This window comes from Oncorhynchus masou, chromosome 28, assembly GCF_036934945.1.
Source record: "Oncorhynchus masou masou isolate Uvic2021 chromosome 28, UVic_Omas_1.1, whole genome shotgun sequence".
In the NCBI taxonomy this organism is placed as follows: domain Eukaryota; kingdom Metazoa; phylum Chordata; class Actinopteri; order Salmoniformes; family Salmonidae; genus Oncorhynchus; species Oncorhynchus masou.
Window position 1 is genome coordinate 69,936,428 of NC_088239.1, and position 25,061 is coordinate 69,961,488.

The 25,061-nt window shown below is 44.3% G+C and overlaps 1 protein-coding gene across 2 annotated transcripts in view; it reads left to right on the forward strand.

Annotated features, from left to right (window-relative positions):
• Positions 1–25,061, forward strand: part of LOC135518166 (collagen alpha-1(V) chain-like) — a 141,570-nt gene that overhangs the window by 24,484 nt on the left and 92,025 nt on the right. For both annotated transcript variants that reach the window (XM_064943111.1, XM_064943110.1), the window contains exons 2-4: positions 1,397–1,564; positions 18,570–18,783; positions 21,325–21,487. In XM_064943111.1, the coding sequence (XP_064799183.1) occupies positions 1,397–1,564; positions 18,570–18,783; positions 21,325–21,487 (545 nt within the window). The remainder of the gene's footprint in view (positions 1–1,396; positions 1,565–18,569; positions 18,784–21,324; positions 21,488–25,061) is intronic.

Here is a 25,061-nt window from a genome sequence, read left to right on the forward strand (position 1 = left end):
GTGCCCGCACTCCCTCCCTCACTCCCTTACTCCCTCCCATCCTCCCTCCATCCCTCCACCCGTTTCTCTCCAGATGGATGGAGCTATTGAAAGCTCCTCACTGAACAGCCTCAATAAATGTGTGTGGTCCTGGCTGACCTGACACCTGATCCTTCCTGCTTTACCTGTGTGTGTGTGTGTGTGGGTTTAAAGAGTGCCTTTCTCAGTCCAACTGGAGTGGTTCAACAGAACACAAGAATGCAAAAACAGGGTGCCAGAGAATGTGTGCTTTTGTCTTTGTTTTTGTTCTTAAAACCATGCCATAAACTACTCCAGCTGTTGTTTTCCAACATTCAAACCCCCTCCCTTTTGTATTGGCCTCCCTCTACGCCCCAGTTAGATCCTGTCCCTATGTTGTCTCTACATGGTCCATCCCTTCTTCTGTCTCCAGACCCGTAGTGTGTGGCTGTGCTCAGAGCAGTACTGGGGCTATACTATATGCTCTGGGCAGTATCCTTGAGGCAGAGACCCTTGTAGCATCTGGCTGCAGACACATCTGTTTGTTTGTGGCTCATTAGGTCATTGGGGTTGTTTTGGCCAGCAGGCGTGCAGTCAGAGGTCAAACCACAACGTCAGACCTTGTTCTGACCCGACCGTACTGCTCCTGAGCCTGCGGTGCTCTGGAGGAAACACAAAGGCCCAGCCTGAGAGTGTGCTAATTGTATGTTTGTGGGAAGGAAGAGGAAGGCAGGTATAGTGGAGGAAGAAAGGGATGGAGGGGTGGACTTAGTTCATGGCAGTAGTTCATCATAGCATCCAACTTCCTCATAACCCCCTAATGGTTAAGATTTGAAATGTGGGCACATTAATCTGATCCTAGATCTCTAGTTAGAGTGTAGGGCACACTCTCACAGTTTAGATTGGTTCTATAACTGTACCCCCTTCTCGTCAGTGAAAAGGATGGAGAGAATAGGGGTGAGAGGGGTGAGAGGGGAATGGATAGATAGAGGGGGTCTGGAGGGCCCCTATTGTACTGGAAGAAGGTCCCAGCTAATGGCTAGTGCACATGTGTCAAACTCATTCCACAGGGGGGCCAGGTGTCTGCGGGTTTTCGCTCCTCCCTTGTACTTGATTGATGAATTAAGGTCACTAATTATTAAGGAACTCCCCTCACCTGGTTGTCTAAGATTTGATTGAAAAGAAAAACCAAAAACCAGCAGACATAATGAGTTTGACACCCCTGGGCCAGTGAAAGGAGGATCTGTTTTCTCTGTCTACAGCCTGAGTAATTGGGTTACTTGAAATGGATACTGACTGTCTCCCCTGATTGTGAAAGATGTGTGAGTCTGAATTTTAAATGAGTGTGTTTGATATGAGTCGAACCTAAAATATTTATCTTCTCTCTTTCTCTCCGTAGTGGAGCCAGCGGACCTCTTGAAGATTTTAGATTTTCCCAGTTTACCTGAAGGCGTTACGAAAACCACAGGTTTCTGTGCGCATAGGAAGTCAACAAAAGGAGCCGATGTAGCCTACAGAGTATCCAAAGAAGCACAGCTCAGCGCCCCCACCAAACAGCTGTACCCTGGTAAGTACCTGATCATGACCGTTCACTGATTCGTTGATCTCCTTTGACCTCTGAACTTAAATGATACCTGTTACTTTCTTTTCATGTTTTCCTCAAGTACATTACTGTATCTCTTCTGATCGAGATCATCCCTCCCTCTACTGTAATGTACAGAATGCCTTGTTTACTCAAATATCATCTAATGCGTTTAGCTGCGTTTTTACAGGAAGATTCTTCCTGACTGGTGTTGCTGCTCTCCTACTAATTATGTTCCTATTGGCTACTTGTGGCCTCTCCTCTACTAAGTCTGTTCCTATTGGTTGCATGTGGCCTCTCCCGTACCTCTGGGTGTTGACCCATATGAACTCGTTGGCTCCTAGTCAATAATAGAACACTGGTGTAAATCACTGGTGTAATGTCCTGACATGGATGGAATGTCCCAGACTGCAGTAAAACTCCCATAAGATCTGTCCCTTTTCCTCCCACCTGGCCCGTTCCTCCCCTCCGGTCTCCACACCTACCCCCTGGCTGACACGGCTCCTCCCTTCCCCTCTGCTCTCCTCCCACCTGGCCCGTTCCTCCCCTCCGGTCTCCACACCTACCCCCTGGCCGACACGGCTCCTCCCTTCCCCTCTGCTCTCCTTCCACCTCGGGATCTGATTTATTGGCCACATCATGATCGTTGTCGTACATCTGGAACTATGAGTTATAGCTTACAGTGCTGCAAATTTGTTGGGCCAAATGTGCAGACTCACCTCCCGCTATGGACCCTCCTACTCCACACACACACACACACACACACACATGCACACCAGGCTGTCAAGCAGCCTTCTACCGCCACCTCTCTCAGGCCTTCATGCACCATAATTCACTTCAGTAAGCATTAGCTCCGATTAAAATGTAGCCAAACTCTATAGACTTGCCAGGTTTTGTCTGTTTCATGCCCAGCCTAACATGAACAGTTCTGGCCTCCAACCTGACATATTTGTTTGGGAGCAGAGTCGTTGTTGAGTGACTGATATGTATGATGATCCAAAGCCAACATATTCTAAAGAAAGACAATTAGTTCAGCATAACACCAAACACCCTCTCCCCCCCCCCTTCTCTCTCGTTTTCTCCCCCTTTCTCTCCCGCTCTCTCCTCCCGTTTTCTCTCTCTCTCCCTCTCTCTCTCTCTCTCTCTCTCTCTCTCTCTCTCTCTCTCTCTCTCTCTCTCTCTCTCTTTCTCTCTTTCTCTCTCTCTTTCTCTCTCTCTCTCTCTTTCTCTCTCTTTCCCCCTCTCTCTCTCTTTCCACGTCTCTCTCTCCCTGCCTCTCTCTCTCTCCCTCCCGCTCTCTCTCTCATCTCCCTCTCTCTCTCTCTCTCTCTCTCTCTCTTTCTCTCTCTCTTGATTATTCTTTACGATTCTCCTCACCTCTGTTCCATCTGTGCACATCTGCGTTGAAAGAAAAGAATGAAAGATAAAAGAGGGGACAGACAGTCAGAGAGGCATACTAATTCTTCCTTTTTGGAAACCTCATATTCAGATTCAGTGGGAATTATGCTCCAATAAAATTCATAGGTCTGGAAGGAGTGGGAGGTTGTAGAGAGTCAGGGGGGAAAAGAGGGACTGAGGGAGGGGGTTCCACCATTCCCCCTTCTATTGTGCTGACGTGGCTCTCGCTTACTGTTCTGAAGTGACCAGCACAGCAACACTACATTTTTCTGTCTTTTCTCTTTCGCTCTCTTCTTTTATCTATCTTTGTCTTATGCCCTCTCTCCCTCTCTTACAGTGTTGCTTTTTCATTTTTTTGTATTTTCTCTTAGTCTGTTTTATCTTTTCTTTCTCTCACTCTGAAGTCACTGTTTCTCAGAGAGATGTATTAGCTAGCCAATGTTCCTTCCCGTTGCATGCTGGGTAAGACTGACATATTTATTTATGCACGGTATCAAACAGTGCAGAACTCTAAAATTGTGTGACCTCGACTGGAATATGTTCTCCAGACAATCCCAAGAATTGGAAATGATTGAGGGAAAGAGTTGGAGAAAGAGAGAGAGAGTGTGTGTGTGTATGTGTGTGAGAGAGAGAGAATTTTGAGCTTTAAATAACCTTTATTGGGTCTGGGAACCCACAACACAATAAACACTCAAACAACACCATGGTTACACATCAGTTAAAAACATGACACCAAATATTCCTCCACAGTAACAAAACACAACAACCTCTGAATAGCACATATGCTCATAAACAGATCAAGGTTGTTAACCAGTTTGTAATAAGCAAACTCAACCCTCAGTCTCGTTCCAACATCCCCTCCAGCATTCCCACCATATCCAGAGACCCCTGTCTCCAAATACTGTTCTTTCATATCTTCCAGATTGCTAATTTAGCTGCCCCTGACACAAAGTTAAGTAGGAGAACTACACCCCTTCGACCAAACCTGTACTTTGGCCCAAATATAAACTGTTGGGAAGAGAAATGGCTCCATGTCTTATCCTCCATTGGAGGTCAGCTGTCTTCTTTTCAATAGGCAGTTTATATAAAGACCACCAACAGCCATTTGGGGAGGCACCTGGACCAATCACACCCGCCCACCTCGTCGATTTTATCCATACCAGGGTAGAAGCACGGGACACTATTACACATATTATGTACATGACCTTCTTCCCCACCGCCTTGAACTCCCCCAGCTCCGGGGTATGGAAGGAAAGCAGCATCCCCGCGCCCTCCTCTAATGGTGGTCCACGCGATCAAAAGCCTTCTCCTGATCCAGAGAAAGTAAACCCGTATTCACATCAGACAGTTTAGAAATGTCTAAAACATCTCTTATTAGAAACAAGTTATCAACAACAGAATGGCCAGGTACACAGTGAGACTGGTCCTTGTGGACCAACAGCCCCAGATACTCTTTCAACCTGTTTGAGAGACATTTAGATACAATTTTATATTCTGCACACAGCAATGCAACACAGCAAGCCAAATCACCCTTTTTTGGCAACAATGAAAGCACCGCACGTTGACAGGATACAGGAAGAGAACCCTCACGTTGACAGGATACAGGAAGAGAACCCTCACGTTGACAGGATACAGGAAGAGAACCCTCACGTTGACAGGATACAGGAAGAGAACCCTCACGTTGACAGGATACAGGAAGAGAACCCTCACGTTGACAGGATACAGGAAGAGAACCCTCACGTTGACAGGATACAGGAAGAGAACCCCCACGTTGACAGGATACAGGAAGAGAACCCTCACGTTGACAGGATACAGGAAGAGAACCCCCACGTTGACAGGATACAGGAAGAGAACCCTCACGTTGACAGGATACAGGAAGAGAACCCCCACGTTGACAGGATACAGGAAGAGAACCCCCACGTTGACAGGATACAGGAAGAGACCCTCATGAAAAGATTCACACACCACTTCATAAAAATCCTCCCCAATAGACCCCCAAAAGTGCTTCTAGAACTCAGATGGTAAACCATCGATGCCAGGGGATCGGCCTGTTGAGAGCTGCATAACTGCTGTGGACAGCTCCTGCAGAGTAATGTCAGAGTCCAAAGCAACTCTCTGCTCAGGGCCCAATTGAGGAAGTTCATGTAACAGGATCACAATCCTCCACCTTATAGAGGGCAGAGTAGAAATCCACGGCATGTTGGTGCATCTCACCGTCATCCGTGGTCACCTTCCCACCAGGGAGACGAAGGCATCTGTTGCGTTGCAATGTCGACTGCCCAAGGTTTTTTTTTTAAGTAGCAAGGATAGGATAGGCACCCTTCACTCTTTTATGTAAAAACAATCTCAGTTCATGTCTCTTGTCCTGTAAGTTCATAACTAGACCGGGGACATTCTGAGTGAGCAACTTCAACTCAATAGATTTGATGTCCTGTTCAAGGGCCCTGATAGTCTCTTTAACTTCAATACGAGACAGAGCAGTATACGGTTGACAAAACAATCATATTTGGGCCTTCCCAACCTCCCACCATTGTCTTGTAACCCTCCATTTTTCCCCAAACAACAAAATCCTTTGACAAAACATGACATCATGTAACAATTTAACATTACAATACCAATAAGGTGATGACCTTCATGGACAGGACACGTGAATATCAACAGACACATTGTGGTGAACAGAAAACCCCACAGGAGTGACATCTTCCTACCCTACTACAGTATTGCTCAGATACAGACAACCTGTCTAACCTTCCTACCATACTACCGTAGTGCTCAGATACAGACAACCTGTCTAACATTCCTACCCTACTACAGTAGTGCTCAGATACAGACAACCTGTCTAACCTTCCTACCCTACTACAGTAGTGCTCAGATACAGACAACCTGTCTAACCTTCCTACCCTACTACAGTAGTGCTCAGATACAGACAACCTGTCTAACCTTGCTGCACTGACACGACCTTCATTAACTTTTAGCCATGTGTACTGCCTAACTTTTGCATTCCTTACTCTCCACACATCAGAAAGCCCAAGCTCAGTTAATTAATAGACCAGACAGGCAAGTAGCTGACCACAGGTGAGGTTCTTCATCAGTGCTATCAACAGTAAACTCCACAGTACAGTTCCAGTCCTCCCCTAAAATCATACAGTCTTAAGGTTTCCTTTATTTGATCAAATACAGCAATATGCTCTGTACCCTCATTAGGAGCATAAACATAAAAAAAAATACAAAATAAAAACATAACATCCGCCTTGACCAATAAAACCAGACCCTTGACAATCTCTGTTGTAGATACCACAGTCTAAGTCTGAGGAAAACAGAATTGCCACCCCAGCACTGAAATTAGTACCATGACTGAGTATATCCCACCACGTACCCAAGTCAACCTCATTAGCCTCATCACTGTGTCTCCTGTAGGAAAACTACATTAAGCCTTTTTTGTTTTATTACTTCTAATACCCAAACCCTCTTATTCCTGTCCCTCCCCCATTAATATTGAGAGAACCTACCCTTAGCACCTCCATATATAAAAGAGAAGGAAAAGCAGAAGAAACCACAGAGAAACCAGAAAAAACAATAAAACACCCTATGAAGCATGATCATCATCATTGTTTTAATTTTCTCTTAACCTTACCATGTTTCCCACTACCTTTTACTGCTGTAACAGCAGTAACACATTTCCTCAAGCAAAAACACTTCTTCTCACTCAACTGGTCTAACCCCACCGTCTTCTGTAACATCACAAACTTATCAACATTAAAAAAAATCTACCAATTTGACAGATTTCCCAAATGTCTGATCCAGGAACCCATTTACCTCTAGATTGTAAATTAAATCGTCACCAGCTGCTAACATATCAAGAGAGATATCATTCTCCTGATCCTCCTCAACTGAGGCCACAGGCCCCTGACTCCCCTCAGCCACATCCCTCTCAACACTCCCCACTTGCACCCCATCAATTGTACTGGGCATCTCCTCCACGACCTGGGAGACTAGCCCCACCTGAACCCTGTCCTGTACCCCATTACTCATAGTGGGCATCTCCTCCACTACCTGGGAGACTGCCCCCCCCTGAACCCTGTCCTGTACCCCATTACTCATAGTGGGCATCTCCTCCACTACCTGGGAGACTAGCCCCGCCTGAACCCTGTCCTGTACCCCATTACTCATAGTGGGCATCTCCTCCACTACCTGGGAGACTAGCTCCACATGAACCCTGTCCTGTACCCCAGTACTCATAGTGGACATCTCCTCCACTACCTGGGAGACTAGCTCCACATGAACCCTGTCCTGTACCCCATTACTCATAGTGGGCATCTCCTCCACTACCTGGGAGACTAGCCCCGCCTGAACCCTGTCCTGTACCCCAGTACTCATAGTGGACATCTCCTCCACTACCTGGGAGACTAGCCCCGCCTGAACCCTGTCCTGTACTCCAGTACTCATAGTGGACATCTCCTTCACTACCTGGGAAACTAGCTCCACATAAACCCTGTCCTGTACCCCAGTACTCATAGTGGACATCTCCTCCACTACCTGGGAAACTAGCTCCACATGAACCCTGTCCTGTACCCCAGTACTCATAGTGGGCATCTCCTCCACTACCTGGAAGACTAGCCCCGCCTGAACCCTGTCCTGTACCCCAGTACTCCTAGTGGACATCTCCTCCACTACCTGGGAGACTAGCCCCGCCTGAACCCTGTCCTGTACCCCAGTACTCCTAGTGGGCATCTCCTCCACTACCTGGGAGACTAGCCCTGCCTGAACCCTGTCCTGTACCCCAGTACTCCTAGTGGGCATCTCCTCCACTACCTGGGAGACTAGCTCCACATGAACCTTCTGCTGTACCCCGTCACTCGTACTGGACATCTCCCCACCTGAGGAAATGGCTCCCCAGATCCGTCCTTACCTCCTACAACAATATTTTTCTGCTGCATAACAGACGCTATGCTCCCCTCTGGTACAAGTTGCAACTTCGTTCCCTCAACACGGACAACTTGTTCCTCAGCAACAGGTGACTGTTCTACCACTGTTGGCCACCTCTTCCTACATCAGTGGGCCCAGGCATTACCAGGACCACCTGCGTCCCTCCCTCCACCTTCTCCCTTTTCGGGCAAGCATGTCGCTTATGGCCAACATCCCCACACTCATAACACTATTGCCTACCAGTACTAGCATAAGCCATATACAGTCTGCTGTCATACTTGACTTTAAACGATAACTCCAAAGTCTGCTCCGGTGAGCCCAAAAACATAAACACCTGTCGACATAACCTGTTTCAGAGCCGGGTGTTTGCAACCCAACGGGACAATCTTAATTGAACTTGGAAACTTTCCAAACCGCAATAACCCGCGCTCCAATAGCTAATTGGGAATAAACGGCAGTACATTTCTCCTTGTTGACGGAAAAAAATGCCGTAACTTGAATAAACATACCTAAGAAGTGCAGCATGCTCAACCATACGATCAACAAGACGATCTTCTTTAAGAAGTACACCATGCTGAACCATACGATCAACGAGACGCTCTTCTTTAAGAAGTACACCATGCTCAACCATACGATCAACGAGACGCTCTTCTTTAAGAAGTACACCATGCTCAACCATACGATCAACGAGACGCTCTTCTTTAAGAAGTACACCATGCTCAACCATACGATCAACGAGACGCTCTTCTTTAAGAAGTACACCATGCTCAACCATACGATCAACAAGACGCTCTTCTTTAAGAAGTGCACCATGCTCAACCATACGATCAACCAGACGCTCTTCTTTAAGAAGTACACCATGCTCAACCATACGATCAACCAGACGCTCTTCTTTAAGAAGTACACCATGCTCAACCATACGATCAACAAGACGCTCTTCTTTAAGAAGTACACCATGCTCAACCATACGATCAACTAGAGACGCTCTTCTTTAAGAAGTACACCATGCTCAACCATACGATCAACAAGACGCTCTTCTTTAAGAAGTACACCATGCTCAACCATACGATCAACAAGACGCTCTTCTTTAAGAAGTACACCATGCTCAACCATACGATCAACGAGACGCTCTTCTTTAAGAAGTACACCATGCTCAACCATACGATCAACGAGACGCTCTTCTTTAAGAAGTACACCATGCTCAACCATACGATCAACGAGACGCTCTTCTTTAAGAAGTACACCATGCTCAACCATACGATCAACGAGACGCTCTTCTTTAAGAAGTACACCATGCTCAACCATACGATCAACGAGACGCTCTTCTTTAAGAAGTACACCATGCTCAACCATACGATCAACAGGACTCTCTTCTTTAAAAGTACACCATGCTCAACCATACGATCAACGAGACGCTCTTCTTTAAGAAGTACACCATGCTCAACCATACGATCAACAGGACGCTCTTCTTTAAGAAGTACACCATGCTCAACCATACGATCAACAGGACGCTCTTCTTTAAGAAGTACACCATGCTCAACCATACGATCAACGAGACACTCTTCTTTAAGAAGTACACCATGCTCAACCATACGATCAACAAGACGCTCTTCTTTAAGAAGTACGCCATGCTCAACCATACGATCAACAAGACGCTCTTCTTTAAGAAGTACGCCATGCTCAACCATACGATCAACGAGACGCTCTTCTTTAAGAAGTACACCATGCTCAACCATACGATCAACAGGACACTCTTCTTTAAGAAGTACACCATGCTCAACCATACGATCAACGAGACACTCTTCTTTAAGAAGTACACCATGCTCAACCATACGATCAACCAGACACTCTTCTTTAAGAAGTACACCATGCTCAACCATACGATCAACAAGACGCTCTTCTTTAAGAAGTACGCCATGCTCAACCATACGATCAACAGGACGCTCTTCTTTAAGAAGTACACCATGCTCAACCATACGATCAACCAGACACTCTTCTTTAAGAAGTACACCATGCTCAACCATACGATCAACAAGACGCTCTTCTTTAAGAAGTACGCCATGCTCAACCATACGATCAACAAGACGCTCTTCTTTAAGAAGTACGCCATGCTCAACCATACGATCAACAGGACGCTCTTCTTTAAGAAGTACACCATGCTCAACCATACGATCAACAAGACACTCTTCTTTAAGAAGTACACCATGCTCAACCATACGATCAACCAGACACTCTTCTTTAAGAAGTACACCATGCTCAACCATACGATCAACAAGACGCTCTTCTTTAAGAAGTACGCCATGCTCAACCATACGATCAACAAGACGCTCTTCTTTAAGAAGTACGCCATGCTCAACCATACGATCAACCAGACACTCTTCTTTAAGAAGTACACCATGCTCAACCATACGATCAACGAGACACTCTTCTTTAAGAAGTACACCATGCTCAACCATACGATCAACAGGACGCTCTTCTTTAAGAAGTACACCATGCTCAACCATACGATCAACAAGACGCTCTTCTTTAAGAAGTACGCCATGCTCAACCATACGATCAACAAGACGCTCTTCTTTAAGAAGTACACCATGCTCAACCATACGATCAACCAGACACTCTCCTTTCAGAAGTACGCCATGCTCAACCATACGATCAACCAGACACTCTCCTTTAAGAAGTACACCATGCTCAACCATACGATCAACCAGACACTCTTCTTTAAGAAGTACACCATGCTCAACCATACGATCAACCAGACACTCTTCTTTAAGAAGTACGCCATGCTCAACCATACGATCAACAAGACACTCTTCTTTAAGAAGTACACCATGCTCAACCATACGATCAACCAGACACTCTCCTTTCAGAAGTACGCCATGCTCAACCATACGATCAACCAGACACTCTCCTTTAAGAAGTACACCATGCTCAACCATACGATCAACCAGACACTCTTCTTTAAGAAGTACGCCATGCTCAACCATACGATCAACCAGACACTCTTCTTTAAGAAGTACACCATGCTCAACCATACGATCAACAAGACACTCTTCTTTAAGAAGTACACCCTGCTCAACCATACGATCAACAAGACGCTCTTCTTTAAGAAAAACCACCACCGCGTTATTCATCCGCGATGCATAAGCAACATTCTCATATCCTACCTTCTCTCCTACAGTGACCAGAAACTCCTCCGCAGTGACAGTAGCTTCAGTAACACACCTAAAGCTGTGCTGAAATGACAGGGACGGCGTCCCCGCCAAAGGCAGGACAATTTCAACAAAATAAAAAACATTATACTTAATTCTACCACAACAAATAAATAAAATAAATGATCACCTTAATCATGCATAGAAAAAGGAAAACCACCAAGAAAAGTAAAACACGAAGGACATTTTTTTTAGCCCTGTGATCAAGAGGAGTTTAATAGACGTCTGTGCTGTTGTCAGTATTTGACTCCAGTTGTCCACCTCAACATGGAGAGAGAGTAATGCATGCAGAGCAGAATTAGGTAGCCGCTAATTATCAAAATCTAGAAAAGGGACGTTAAATTCTACAACCACCTAAAAGGAAGCGATTCCCAAACCTTCCATAACAAAGCCATCACCTACAGAGAGATGAACCTGGAGAAGAGTCCCCTAAGCAAGCTGGTCCTGGGGCTCTGTTTACAAACACACCCCACAGAGACCCAGGACAGCAACACAATTAGACCCAACCAAATCATGAGAAAAGCAAAATATAATTACTTGACACATTGGAATGAATTAACAAAAAAACAGAGCAAACTAGAATGCTATTTGGCCCTAAACAGAGACTACACAGTGGCAGAATACCTGACCACTGTGACTGACCCAAACTTAAGGAAAGCTTTGACTATGCACATGACTATGCACATTGACTCAGTGAGCATAGCCTTGATATTGAGACAGGCTATGTGCACACTGCCCACAAAATGAGGTGGACACTGAGCTGCACTTCCTAACCTCCTGCCCAATGTATGACCATATTGGAGACACATATTTCCCTCAGATTACACAGATCCACAAAGAATTCAAAAACAAACCCGATTTTGATAAACTCCCATATCTACTGGGTGAAATACCACAGTGTGCTGTCACAGCAGCAAGATGTGTGACCTGTTGCCACAAGAAAAGGTCAACCAGTGAAGAACAAACACCATTGTAAATACAACCCATATTTATGCTTATTTATTTACCTTTTGTACTTTAACCATTTGTACATTGTTACAACACTGTATATATACATAATATGACATTTGTAAAGTCTTTATTCTTTTGGAACTTCTGTGAGTGTAATGTTTACTGTTCCTTTTTATTGTTTATTTCACTTTTGTATATTATCTATTCCACTTGCTTTGGCAATGTTAACATATGTTTCCCATGCCAATAAAGCCCTTGAATTGAACTGAGTACAGCTAATATCTTCCAGGAGGCAGAAAGAGCGAGATCATTTGGTCCAGCTCTCTATTACAGCATTTGGTCCAGCTCTCTATTACCCTCTCTACTACTAAACTTTGGCTCTTAGCCTGATTTGTTAAGACTGTAACATCCTGCTACATCCCCAACCCCCCTCCCCCTCCCCCCACCAACACATTTTAGATTAGGAACATTACGAGCATGTTCTGTCAAACCCACAGACATGGAAGAAGTGATTCACCCACAGACATGGAAGAAGGATGGGGGGTCTGAAACAGAGAGATTCTTTACTGTGGTGGTTTCCCATCTTCTCTTCAGGGATTATAAATAGACCGACAGACCAACGGGACAGTTGGCTTCTCTCAACATGTCCTTACCTCTGACTCTAATGTTCAGACTCCTACGTCAGAATAGTCTGGAATGTTCTTTGTGAAAGAACTCTCTGTCCCTCTTTTACTCCCTCTTTTACTCTTTTACAGTTTCCCGAAGAGATGAGCAGTTGGAAGTCAGAAGTCACATAATACAGATACATTTCCATATGCACATACTCATCGTTTCAGATGTTACACAGGGTTACCATGGTCTACAGTAGGTTTCTCTCTCTCACACACTCAGTGGGGTTAGTAGGGTGAACAATTGACAACATCAGTGGACTACACAGCGACTTGTATCTCGCAGTGGGGTGTCTTGGGATCCATGCCTCTGGCGGGACTGTAGTAGCTGGGTGGTCTCCTCTCCTCCTCCTTCTCTCTCCCCTCTCCCTTCTCTCCCCTCTCTTCTTCCTCCTCCCTTCTTCCAAATTGGTTTGGAGGAGAAAACAGGAGTGGTAGCCAAAGAGCTCGAAGAGAGAAGGCAACAGTTAAATGACAAGCTGAGGAAAGCCATGTCACAATTGTGCTCCTCCCAGACCAGTCTTTCTGACAGAGCACATGTTCTAGCTTTTTTTGCTTTTTAGAGGTTACATGCTGTTCATTACTATCTTATCTTATATTGGGGGGCCACTACCACCACTCTCTCTCTATACACACACACACACACACACACACACACACACACACACACACACACACACACACACACACACACACACACATATACAGAGAGCAGATGTGGATGGGGAGTTAGACACAGAGGTATGCCAGCACAGCGAAACCGGAGACACAGTGGCAAACCAAATCACTCTCCCCGTCTTCTCCCCTCTTTAACCAATAAATACTGAACACAGCTATTAGCTACAGCATATATCCAACTCATCTGTTCTGGTAAAGCACAATTATAACCAGTTGTACGTACCAATTATCCTAAGAGGCTGAATAACTCAGTTCCACTTACTCATAAAGTTGCTAATTTACTAATAGTGTTATTAATTTATTACAAGTCACACTCATTGGTTGCTAGAACAGGATGTAATTTATCTACAGTGTCTGATTGGCTGTTGGGGGCATCTGGGAGCTATATGATTGGCTGTTAGGGGAGTCTGGCATTCCCACACTTTTCCAGACTTTTCTTGAAAGATGCTGTAGGGAGGTGGCACTGCCAGGGTAAACCAACCATTACAACCATCACCCTCTCTCTCTCAGACATGTTCACACACACACACGGAAGTTGCAGCGATGAGACAAGACTGTAACTACGAATTAGGGAGAAAATGTAGAAAAAATAAATAAATTAAACACACCAGAGCTGAGATCCAACTCCCTCCCGACTAAGCTAACGCGAACCAATCACAGGGCACTGCAGCCATAGTGGTGTTACAGTGCCCTTTCAGGAGTGTTTCAAATCTACAATTGAAAGACTTTTGTGTTTTTTCGTTAATAAATAACAATTAAACCCAGACTCTCTCTGTCTCCTCTTCCTCTCTCTTTCTCACCTTTTTGTCACCACAAAACTGTTCAGTCACTCTACATTCCATCGTTCTGCTCATGAGCAAGCGATCCGATGTTGCCACTCCCTGCTCTGCTGAGATGAGCTGAGCTTAGCCGGTCTGCTCCAAATGGTTGTCTGAGGACTCTGGAGCTGAGCTGAGCTGAGGGGTAGAGAGGAATGCACCAGTGGCAAGTTGGCAACTCTTACTGTAGCCTGCTCTCACCGCTCTTCTTCTTCTTACCATGCTCTGTTCTGCTCTGCTCTGCTCTGTTCTGCTCTGTTCTGGTCTGCTCTGTTCTGCTCTGCTCTGCTCTGCTCTGTTCTGTTCTGCTCTGCTCTGTTCTGCTCTGCTCTGCTCTGCTCTGCTCTCAAAGCATCTGCCACTCAAACTCAAGCAGCTGCTGCCTCTCTCTCTCTCTTTCTCTCTCTCTGAGCCAAAGAGAATTCCTCTGGAACACACTGCCAAGACGTGTGGACACTGCATGAAGTGATTATAGGCCTGTCTTTCTGTCTTTACTGAGTGAGAGAGAGAAACAGTTAGAGATAGAGATTGACAGACAATGAGGGGAGAGCAAAAGTGGAGAAAATAGAAAATGGCTGATGATGAGAAATCCGTATTTTTCCATCAGTGACTAGAGCTCTTTCCCCCTCCTCTCTTTCCTTTCCTCCCTCCTTCCTCTCCTCCCTTCTTCCCCTCTCAAGTGTCTGTCTGCTCCCAACCTCAGGCTCCAGAAGCTTCCCACTACCTCTCCCGTCAAGGCATCTTTCACCTCCAAGCCCTCTGTTTGGCTGTCTTTCTCATAGACGCTCTAATGCTGTGTTTCCACGGTGACCACAGCCTGGGTCCCATTACTAGGGGGGGGGGGGGGGTTGCTGCAAAACCCTGGCAAACACATGGATCCAAATGTTCAGGAAAGATCTTGCCTTCCCAGACGAGGAGTCATTCGTCTGGAGTTCCTTAATGAGGCTAGGCGTCCCAGTGAGACTGGAGGGTGAAACTGGAGGGTGCTGTAACGGCGTTCGTCTGTAGATGGAGAAGCGGACCAAAATGCAGTGTGGTGGTTACTCATGTTTATTAATGAAAATAAGACTAGACATGAAATAACTGAATGTACAAAAACAACAGACGGAACGTGAAAAACTATACAGCCTATCTGGTGAACATAAACACAGAGACAGGAACAATCACCCACGAAACACTCAAAGAATATGGCTGCCTAAATATGGTTCCCAATCAGAGACAACGATAATCACCTGACTCTGATTGAGAACCGCCTCAGGCAGCCATAGACTATGCTAGACACCCTACAAAACCCCAAGACAAAAACACACCACAATAACCCATGTCACACCCTGGCCTGACCAGATAAATGAAGATAAACATAATATATTTCGACCAGGGCGTGACAGGTGCGCAATTCAAATAAATAATCATAAAAATGATGGTTATTAAATATTTAGGTACATACAACTGTCTTATATCAGTTAAAAGCTTAAATTCTTGTTAATCTAACTGCACGGCCCAATTTACAGTAGGCCCCACATCAAATTATTTTTCCATCGGCACAGGTTTCATAAATTCACAAATAGCGATTAAATATTCACTTACTTTTTGAAAATCTTCCTCTGATTTGTACATCCAGCTACAACATCTAGTGTCGTTTTGTTACATAAAATCCTTCTTTATATCCCAAAAAGTCTGTTTAGTTGGAGCCATCTATTTGAGTAATCCACTCGTTCAACATGCAGAGAAAGTAATCCGAAAAGCTATAGCTAAACTTTGTTAAAACAAGTCAAAATACATTTCTATTTAATCCTCAGATACCCTAAAATTAATCGCTATTTGTAATTAAACAATAATATTTCATATGGAAAGAAATATGTTCAATAGGAAAATTATATTAGCAGGTGCGTGTCCTCTTCGTCACGCCGTCATACACAAATTTCCAAGTCTGTGTCCCTGTAACCCACACCTGCGCTTTGTAAGTCGCTCTGGATAAGAGCGTCTGCTAAATGACTTAAATGTAAATGTAAATGTAAACCTTGAACAAAGACTACTGACACCCAGTGGAAGCCATAGGAATTGTATACTGGGAGCTAGATGACATTGTTCCCTATACTTTCCATTTGAAGATCATGGGCTCTCAAAAAAAACTATTCTTGTTGTTTTTTCTTTGGATTTTCTCCTACCATATCTGTTGTGTTAAAGTCTCCTACATTATTTTAACATTCCTACAAACTTCAGAGTGTTTTATTTCCAATGGTACCAATTATATGCATATCCTGGCTTCTGGGCCTCAGTAACAGGCATTTTACTTTGTGCACGTCATTCAGACAGAAATGGAGAAAAATAGATCCTAGCCTGAAGAAGTTTTAAATTGTGAAGTTAGAAAATAAATAGAGAGATGTTTCTGAACTAAAGTATAGGACTGCTTTACTTCTCATGTGAGACATTTATTTACCCTTTGTGTCTAAATGTAAATGAGCAAATACCGTCACAAATATAGATGTAGGATCTTAGCAGGAAATGCGAACTTGTTTCTAAAGTTTGTAATTTCCACTTAGAAATGTCAGACTTGATTTGCCCTAATGACATTTGTATCAAAACCCTACAAAAATGTCCATTAATTATAATCTACATAATAATTCCCATTTCTGTTACTGCGGGATTATTTTCCTCCTTCAGGAAACTGGCTCAAATTAAGATCTTACATCTGTTGCTTCACAATATGCCAATTTATTAGTGCAGCATAGCTTTAGCGTCACACTCTCAGATTCTTTCTTTGTGGTTAGTTGTCTTTGCAAAGCATTTTTCTATCACGCTAAGACATATTTAAGGCATGATGGTTTCCATAAACTCAGGTTTCTACCTCTTTCCTCTACCCTTAAAACAAATGCATCTGTCTACTCCTGGGACTTATGAATGGTGCCAGAACTAAATGTGAGTCTAACCTGCACATGTATGTGAGTACCCCATTGTCTTCTGGGAAAAGCAAGGCCCACCCCCTTGTTGGGGGGCTGAGAATGTCCCAAAAGGCCTTGCTCTAAGGGCATATGTCTCACAGATGTAGCTGGCGCTCACAAAATGGAGGGAGAGTTTAGACTAGGCATGCAGATGGAGGGATGGAGGGAGGGGAGAAGGGAAGTGGGCACTCCTGAAGAGGGAGAGAATGGGTTGAAACTTCCCTTTCATTTCTCCTCTGTTCCTTTCACCCCTTTTTCCTGTTTTTTGTTTGTCCCGTGTTTTGTTGTTCTATAAATACTCCTTTATTCTGGCTTTCATTCTCTTTCTCAGCATCTCTTCTCATATCCCCTTTATTTTCAAACGTATATCCTTCTTTTTTCCTTCTTTCTCTCCCTCCTCTGTCCCTCTCTCTCTCTGTCTCTCTATGTGTCTGGTGGATGGATCAGGTCAGAGAAAGGAGGAGAGGAAAGGAGGAGAGGGGAAGAGGGGTTTGGGAAAATGAGAAAGTGTTTTCGACGGCCGCCCAGGAACCACATGCTATTCTCATTACTCTGTTCTACTTCCTGTCCTACTCTCTCTCTCTCTCTCTCTCTCTCTCTTCCCTCTCTCTCTCCCCCCTCTCTCTCTTTCTCTCTCTCTCTCTCACTCTCTCTCTTCCCTCTCTCTTCCCTCTCTCTCTCCCCCCCTCTCTCTCTCTCTCTCCCTCTCTCTCTCTCTCACTCTCTCTCTTCCCTCTCTCTCTTCCTCCCCCCCTCTCTCTCTCTCTCTCTCTCTCTCTCTCTCTCTCTTTCAATTCAATTCAATCTCTCTCTCACTCTCTTCCTACCTCTCTCTCTTCCCCCCTCTCTCTCTCTCTCACTCTCACTCTCTCTCTCCCTCTCTCTCTCTCTCCCTCCCCCTCTCTCTCCCTCTCTCTCTCTCCCTCCCTCTCTCTCTTCCATACTTTTCTCTCCAACCCTCCCAGCTCTGTTCTGTTCTGTATTCTGGCCAGTGTTGGCGGGTTGGAGAGAGCTATTGTTTACTTTAGATGCTCCAAGACGTCCTTTAGATGTCTCCCCTGTCCAAGCCGTTGTCATCTCCTCTGTCCCATGTTCTTCATCCTTCTCCCTGTTTGTTTCCTCTGCCTGCTTCAGTATGTAACAATGTATTGACTGTGTCTCTAAAGGTTATCATAGTGTAGTTTCAGTGCAGTACACCATTTATTTGATTAACTGCATTTTGGGATTTTCAGATTTTACTCTTGAAAACAATACTTTAAATAAAACCCATGTAAGAATGTGGTCCTCTGACTCTCCCTGTTCAGCACATTACATAAACTGGTGTGTTATAACTCCTCTCTCTGTCCCCCCTCTCTATCTCTCGCGCTCCATTCCTCCATCCCACTCTTCTCCCTTCTCAGCTGATGTGTTTCCTGAGGACTTCTCCATCCTGGCTACAGTGAAGCCTAAGAAGGGCTCCCAGTCCTTCCTTCTGTCTGTGTATAACGAGCAGGGTATCCAGCAGCTTGGGGTGGAGGTGGGACGCTCTCCTGTCTTCCTGTATGAGGACCACATGGGTAAACCCAGCCCTGAGGACTACCCCCTCTTCAGAGGTCTCAATCTGGCCGATGGAAAGTAGGTTCACCTCATTCCACACAGAATATTACTATGCCATTAGATAGTACACGGATATCATTACATAGTATGTTATATATATAGTACTTTATAGTCAAACTATCTCCTCTTCAGAGGACTCATACCAGGCAATGGAAAGTATGTTGACCTTGTCTGATACCATACCATACCATACCATACAATAAACCCTAGTCATCCTGCAGTATACCTTATCACTCTGCCTAGTGCGTACACAGCTTGTAAACTATGATATACAATGGAACACATATACTGCATTATATCACACTAGTCGCTCTTCAGAGGCCTCAACAGTGACATCTGTTATACTGTACCATATCAGACAATCTGCTGTCAGTTTAGCTGCTTGCTTCTCTGTAATCAGAGCGCAGGTGTGGGTTGGTGTAGCTTTGATGCGTCTGGTGGACACACTACTGTGGGATTTAGTTGTGCAGGTGACCGGTCACCCATGTTCCTTATCTCAATGATCTGCTGTCTGTCCATCTAGCACATAGCTTGTTATCTATCCCTGTCCTGAACAAAACATCCATATCCTGAACAAAACATCCCTGTCCTGAACAAAACATCCCTGTCCTGAACAAAACATCCCTGTCCTGAACAAAACATCCCTGTCCTGAACAAAACATCCCTGTCCTGAACAAAACATCCCTGTCCTGAACAAAACATCCCTGTCCTGAACAAAACATCCATATCCTGAACAAAACATCCATATCCTGAACAAAACATCCCTGTCCTGAACAAAACATCCCTGTCCTGAACAAAACATCCATATCCTGAACAAAACATCCCTGTCCTGAACAAAACATCCCTGTCCTGAACAAAACATCCCTGTCCTGAACAAAACATCCCTGTCCTGAACAAAACATCCCTGTCCTGAACAAAACATCCATATCCTGAACAAAACATCCCTGTCCTGAATAAAACATCCCTGTCCTGAACAAAACAACCCTGTCCTGAACAAAACATCCCTGTCCTGAACAAAACATCCCTGTCCTGAACAAAACATCCCTGTCCTGAATAAAACATCCCTGTCCTGAACAAAACATCCATATCCTGAACAAAACATCCCTGTCCTGAATAAAACATCCCTGTCCTGAACAAAACATCCCTGTCCTGAACAAAACATCCCTGTCCTGAACAAAACATCCCTGTCCTGAACAAAACATCCCTGTCCTGAACAAAACATCCATATCCTGAACAAAACATCCCTGTCCTGAACAAAACATCCCTGTCCTGAACAAAACATCCCTGTCCTGAACAAAACATCCCTGTCCTGAACAAAACATCCCTGTCCTGAACAAAACATCCCTGTCCTGAACAAAACATCCATATCCTGAACAAAACATCCCTGTCCTGAACAAAACATCCCTGTCCTGAATAAAACATCCCTGTCCTGAACAAAACATCCCTGTCCTGAACAAAACATCCCTGTCCTGAACAAAACATCCCTGTCCTGAACAAAACATCCCTGTCCTGAACAAAACATCCCTGTCCTGAACAAAACATTCCTGTCCTGAACAAAACATCCCTGTCCTGAACAAAACATCCCTGTCCTGAACAAAACATCCCTGTCCTGAACAAAACATCCCTGTCCTGAACAAAACATCCCTGTCCTGAACAAAACATCCCTGTCCTGAACAAAACATCCCTGTCCTGAACAAAACATCCCTGTCCTGAACAAAACATCCCTGTCCTGAACAAAACATCCCTGTCCTGAACAAAACATCCCTGTCCTGAACAAAACATCCCTGTCCTGAACAAAACATACCTATCCTACCCTTCCTTTGGCCACCTTTCCTTCCAGTTCTCTGCTGCCAATAACTGGAACGAATTGCAAAATTCACTGAAGCTAGAGACTCATATCTCCCTCACTAACTTTAAGCATCAGCTGTCAGAACAGCTTACCGATCACTATACCTGTACACAGCCAATCTGTAAATAGCACACCCAACTACCTCATCCCCATATTATTACTTACCCTCTTGCTCTTTTGCACCCCAGTATCTCTACTTGCACATCTATCACTCCAGTGTTAATGCTGAATTGTAATTATTTCTCCTCTATGGCCTATGCCTTACCTCGTTACGCTTCTACATTTGCACACACTGTACATAGACTTTTATATTGTGTTATTTGACTGTACGTTTGTTTCGTCGCACTGCTTTGCTTTATCTTGGCCAGGTCGCAGTTGTAAATGAGAACTTGTTCTCAACTGGCCACCTGGTTAAATAAAGGTGAAATAAATAAATCATAATATCCCGGACAAAACATCCCTGTATTCTAGCCTGGTTGTAATATCAGTGTTTCACTATTCCCACAACTCGCAACTGTAGCATAGTGGAACGTGTGGGACTTTTTATCCATCTCAAAGCTAGTATAACTGTAGTGAAACGTGTGTGTGTGAGTGTGAGTGTGTGTGTGTGTGTGTGTGTGAGTGTGTGAGTGTGTGAGTGTGTGAGTGTGAGTGTGAGTGTGAGTGTGTGTGTGTGTGAGAGAGAGCTAACCTTCTGTTCCTGTCCCCAGGTGGCATAGAGTGGCCATCAGTGTTCACAAACAGAGCATCACCATCATCCTGGACTGTAAAAAGAAGACCACGCAGAAACTGTCTAGGAGCCCGCACCCCATCATCGACACCAAAGGAATTGTGGTCTTCGGAACTAGAATACTCGATGAAGAAGTCTTTGAGGTAGATCTGCTGGCTTATCTACATGGTCCTTCTCTTCATCCTATTCATTGATGGTGATATTTATGATTTGTGTTCTAAAACCTAAAGTTTAGTGGAAATGAGCCCTGCACAGATCGTTATCTCTGCCCGTTGAACTGCAAAGATGTTTTTTGTCTGGATTTTCAGGCTGGATTGTCTTGTTATTATTGTGAAGACTTAAATCAGGTGTTTCATAAAGTGTTGCTGTGAACACTTATTTGGAACTGCACAGCTAGCTGTGTAAGTAGTCTGTGTATAAGCTGTGTATAGCTGTGTATGTAGTCTGAGCAACCCCCCCCCCCCCATCCCCTCAATCTCTTTCTCTCGCCGTCTGAACTCACTGCCACGCCTTTGTGTACACTAAGAGAGGCGTTGAACTCAGTCAGATAGTGGAAATGTTTTCATTGCGAGAACTAGTGTTCACCTCCCCCTTCTGCCATCCCTCCATCCCTTGTTCTTTAAACTATGCTTTGTGGTTGGAGTAGACTTGAGCTGATTTGGAGATCAGTGACAGACAGCCAAGCCATGGGGGTTATCACAGAGACCTGGAGACACCTGACAAGCATCCTAATATCAGATACTGCTGCTTATGCGAGAGATGGAGAAAATAGATAAAGGATATGGTATATTCTTTTGAACATTTGGTTGTAACTTTTTATATAGGAGTTGCTAAGGGAGTGATCCAACTGTTCGTGGTACTTTTTAAAGTAAGCCCTGTGAAGAGGATGAAAGAAAATTGCGCTCACTCGTCTGAACAGAACACACACACGAATACACCCCACAGTGGGTAGTGTTAGGGCTGGGCGATATGGCCTAAATATCATATCACTGTATTTTCCTAATATTTTATGGTATGACGGTATTTGTGTTCTTCAGGAGTAGTGTGTGACTCTAGGGTGAAATTCTAAATTCTAAGTGATTTCAATGGGTCTCTCTCCAATCTGATTGTTTTATACTGTTCAGTTATAGACTTCAACCAAAAATAATTTTCTGCATTTTCATATTTCTGCATTTCCTGCACTCATTTGATATCATTTCCACACTGCCACGTAGGGCTGTACAAAATTGGAAAAAGAATCTAGACCTTGTTTTAAACCAAATGTTGCAATTGGGATTTGACATGCAGTTTAGATCAGAACACTTGTGGGAACCGTTGGAATCATGGAAACATTCTAATTATTCTAATTCTATAGTTAGAAGATAATAGTGGGCACTTGAGATGCAAAACATGTTTATGGTCAATTACTGTGGGACAGGCTGTCTTTTGGATGAAAATAGCCAGCTGACAAAATGCCATGATCGCATTGGATCCACTTCATGTAGTCCAAACATACTTCACTTATTTCATTGGTAACACCTTTTATAGAAATAATATTTTTTCTGTATGCTTTTTGTCAACCTGGACTATGCTTTAAGTGCAATCTACACACATATTGTGAGTGTGTATGTGTTTGTGTTTGTGTGTGTGCACGTTCCTGGGCGCATGCATGTGTGTTTCAAGTTTTTTTGTGTGAGTGAATACAGTGTGTGAGTGAATACAGTGTCTGAGTGTATACAGTGTGTGAGTGTATACAGTGTGTGAGTGTATACAGTGTGTGAGTGTATACAGTGTGTGAGTGTATACAGTGTCTGAGTGAATACAGCGTCTGAGTGAATACAGTGTCTGAGTGAATACAGTGTGTGAGTGTATACAGTGTCTGAGTGAATACAGCGTCTGAGTGAATACAGCGTCTGAGTGAATACAGTGTGTGAGTGAATACAGTGTGTGAGTGAATACAGTGTGTCTGAGTGAATACAGCGTCTGAGTGAATACAGCGTCTGAGTGAATACAACGTGTGAGTGAATACAGTGTGTCTGAGTGAATACAGCGTCTGAGTGAATACAACGTGTGAGTGAATACAGCGTCTGAGTGAATACAGCGTCTGAGTGAATACAGTGTGTGAGTGAATACAGCGTGTGAGTGAATACAGTGTGTCTGAGTGAATACAGCGTCTGAGTGAATACAGTGTGTGAGTGAATACAGCGTCTGAGTGAATACAGCGTCTGAGTGAATACAGCGTGTGAGTGAATACAGTGTGTCTGAGTGAATACAGCGTCTGAGTGAATACAGCGTGTGAGTGAATACAGTGTCTGAGTGAATACAGTGTGTGAGTGAATACAGCGTGTGAGTGAATACAGCGTCTGAGTGAATACAGCGTCTGAGTGAATACAGCGTCTGAGTGAATACAGTGTGTGAGTGAGTACAGTGTGTGAGTGAATACAGCGGGTGAGTGAATACAGCGTGTGAGTGAATACAGCGTGTGAGTGAATACAGCGTGTGAGTGAATACAGTGTGTGAGTGAATACAGTGTGTGAGTGAGTACAGTGTCTGAGTGAATACAGTGTGTGAGTGAATACAGTGTGTGAGTGAATACAGCGTGTGAGTGAATACAGCGTGTGAGTGAATACAACGTGTGAGTGAATACAGCATGTGAGTGAATACAGCGTGTGAGTGAATACAGTGTGTGAGTGAATACAGTGTCTGAGTGAATACAGTGTGTGAGTGAATACAGCGTGTGAGTGAATACAGCGTGTGAGTGAATACAGCGTGTGAGTGAATACAGTGTCTGAGTGAATACAGTGTCTGAGTGAATACAGTGTCTGAGTGAATACAGTGTGTGAGTGAATACAGTGTCTGAGTGAATACAGTGTGTGAGTGAATACAGTGTGTGAGTGAATACAGTGTCTGAGTGAATACAGCCGTCATTCTCCCCCACTGTGATCCTAATAACCACCGGTCCATTTTTTACAGATGACATCAGCAGCAGCAGTTCAGTTGATTGATCTAGTAAGGTTTTAATTCCTTCTTATTGTAGCCTATAGCATCCTTCCTCATCAACACAAATCACATCCAGCCACTCAAACAACCGAAACCCACAACAAGAGGCTAGCGGTTACCGTAGGAACAGAACAGGCGGACATTTTGTGAGAGATGTTTAAACGTTCTGTCCTGCTGCTGTGTGTTTGTCAGCTCAGTTGGGAGACTGGACAGGCTTACAGCTGCACTCCCAGAAAATGGAAAACATGCCACATAGTTTCCAAATGATGTTCAGTGCTCTCCCTTTTCTCTCACTTACTTCCTCTCTCCTTTTTCTCTCCCTCACTCCCTGTTCCCCTGATGGGGTGTTGACTATCATCAGAGGTTACAGCTAAAAGGTGGTGAGCGGGAAAACAAAGATAAACATATTTGATCTCAGTGGCTGGGTCATTTCATTCAATTGGATCAGATTCCTGCAGATTTCCAGTTGATCCCTCAAGATCAACATCTTGTAAGCATGCATGTAGAAAAAAGACTGAGAGGTGGGGAATTGGATAGAGGTAAGGGGAGGGAGTGAGTTTACAATATCACAAAGTGAAAGGGAGAAGTCTGGCACTCAGTATTTCCTTGAATATCGGCAGAAAGTTCAGAAATAGATTCCTGGCACGATAAGGCATTTATAGAGAGAGAAATCAAAAGAGAGAGAGAAACCATAAAACATTAAACACCCTCAGATGACAGAGAGAGATAGAGAAAGAG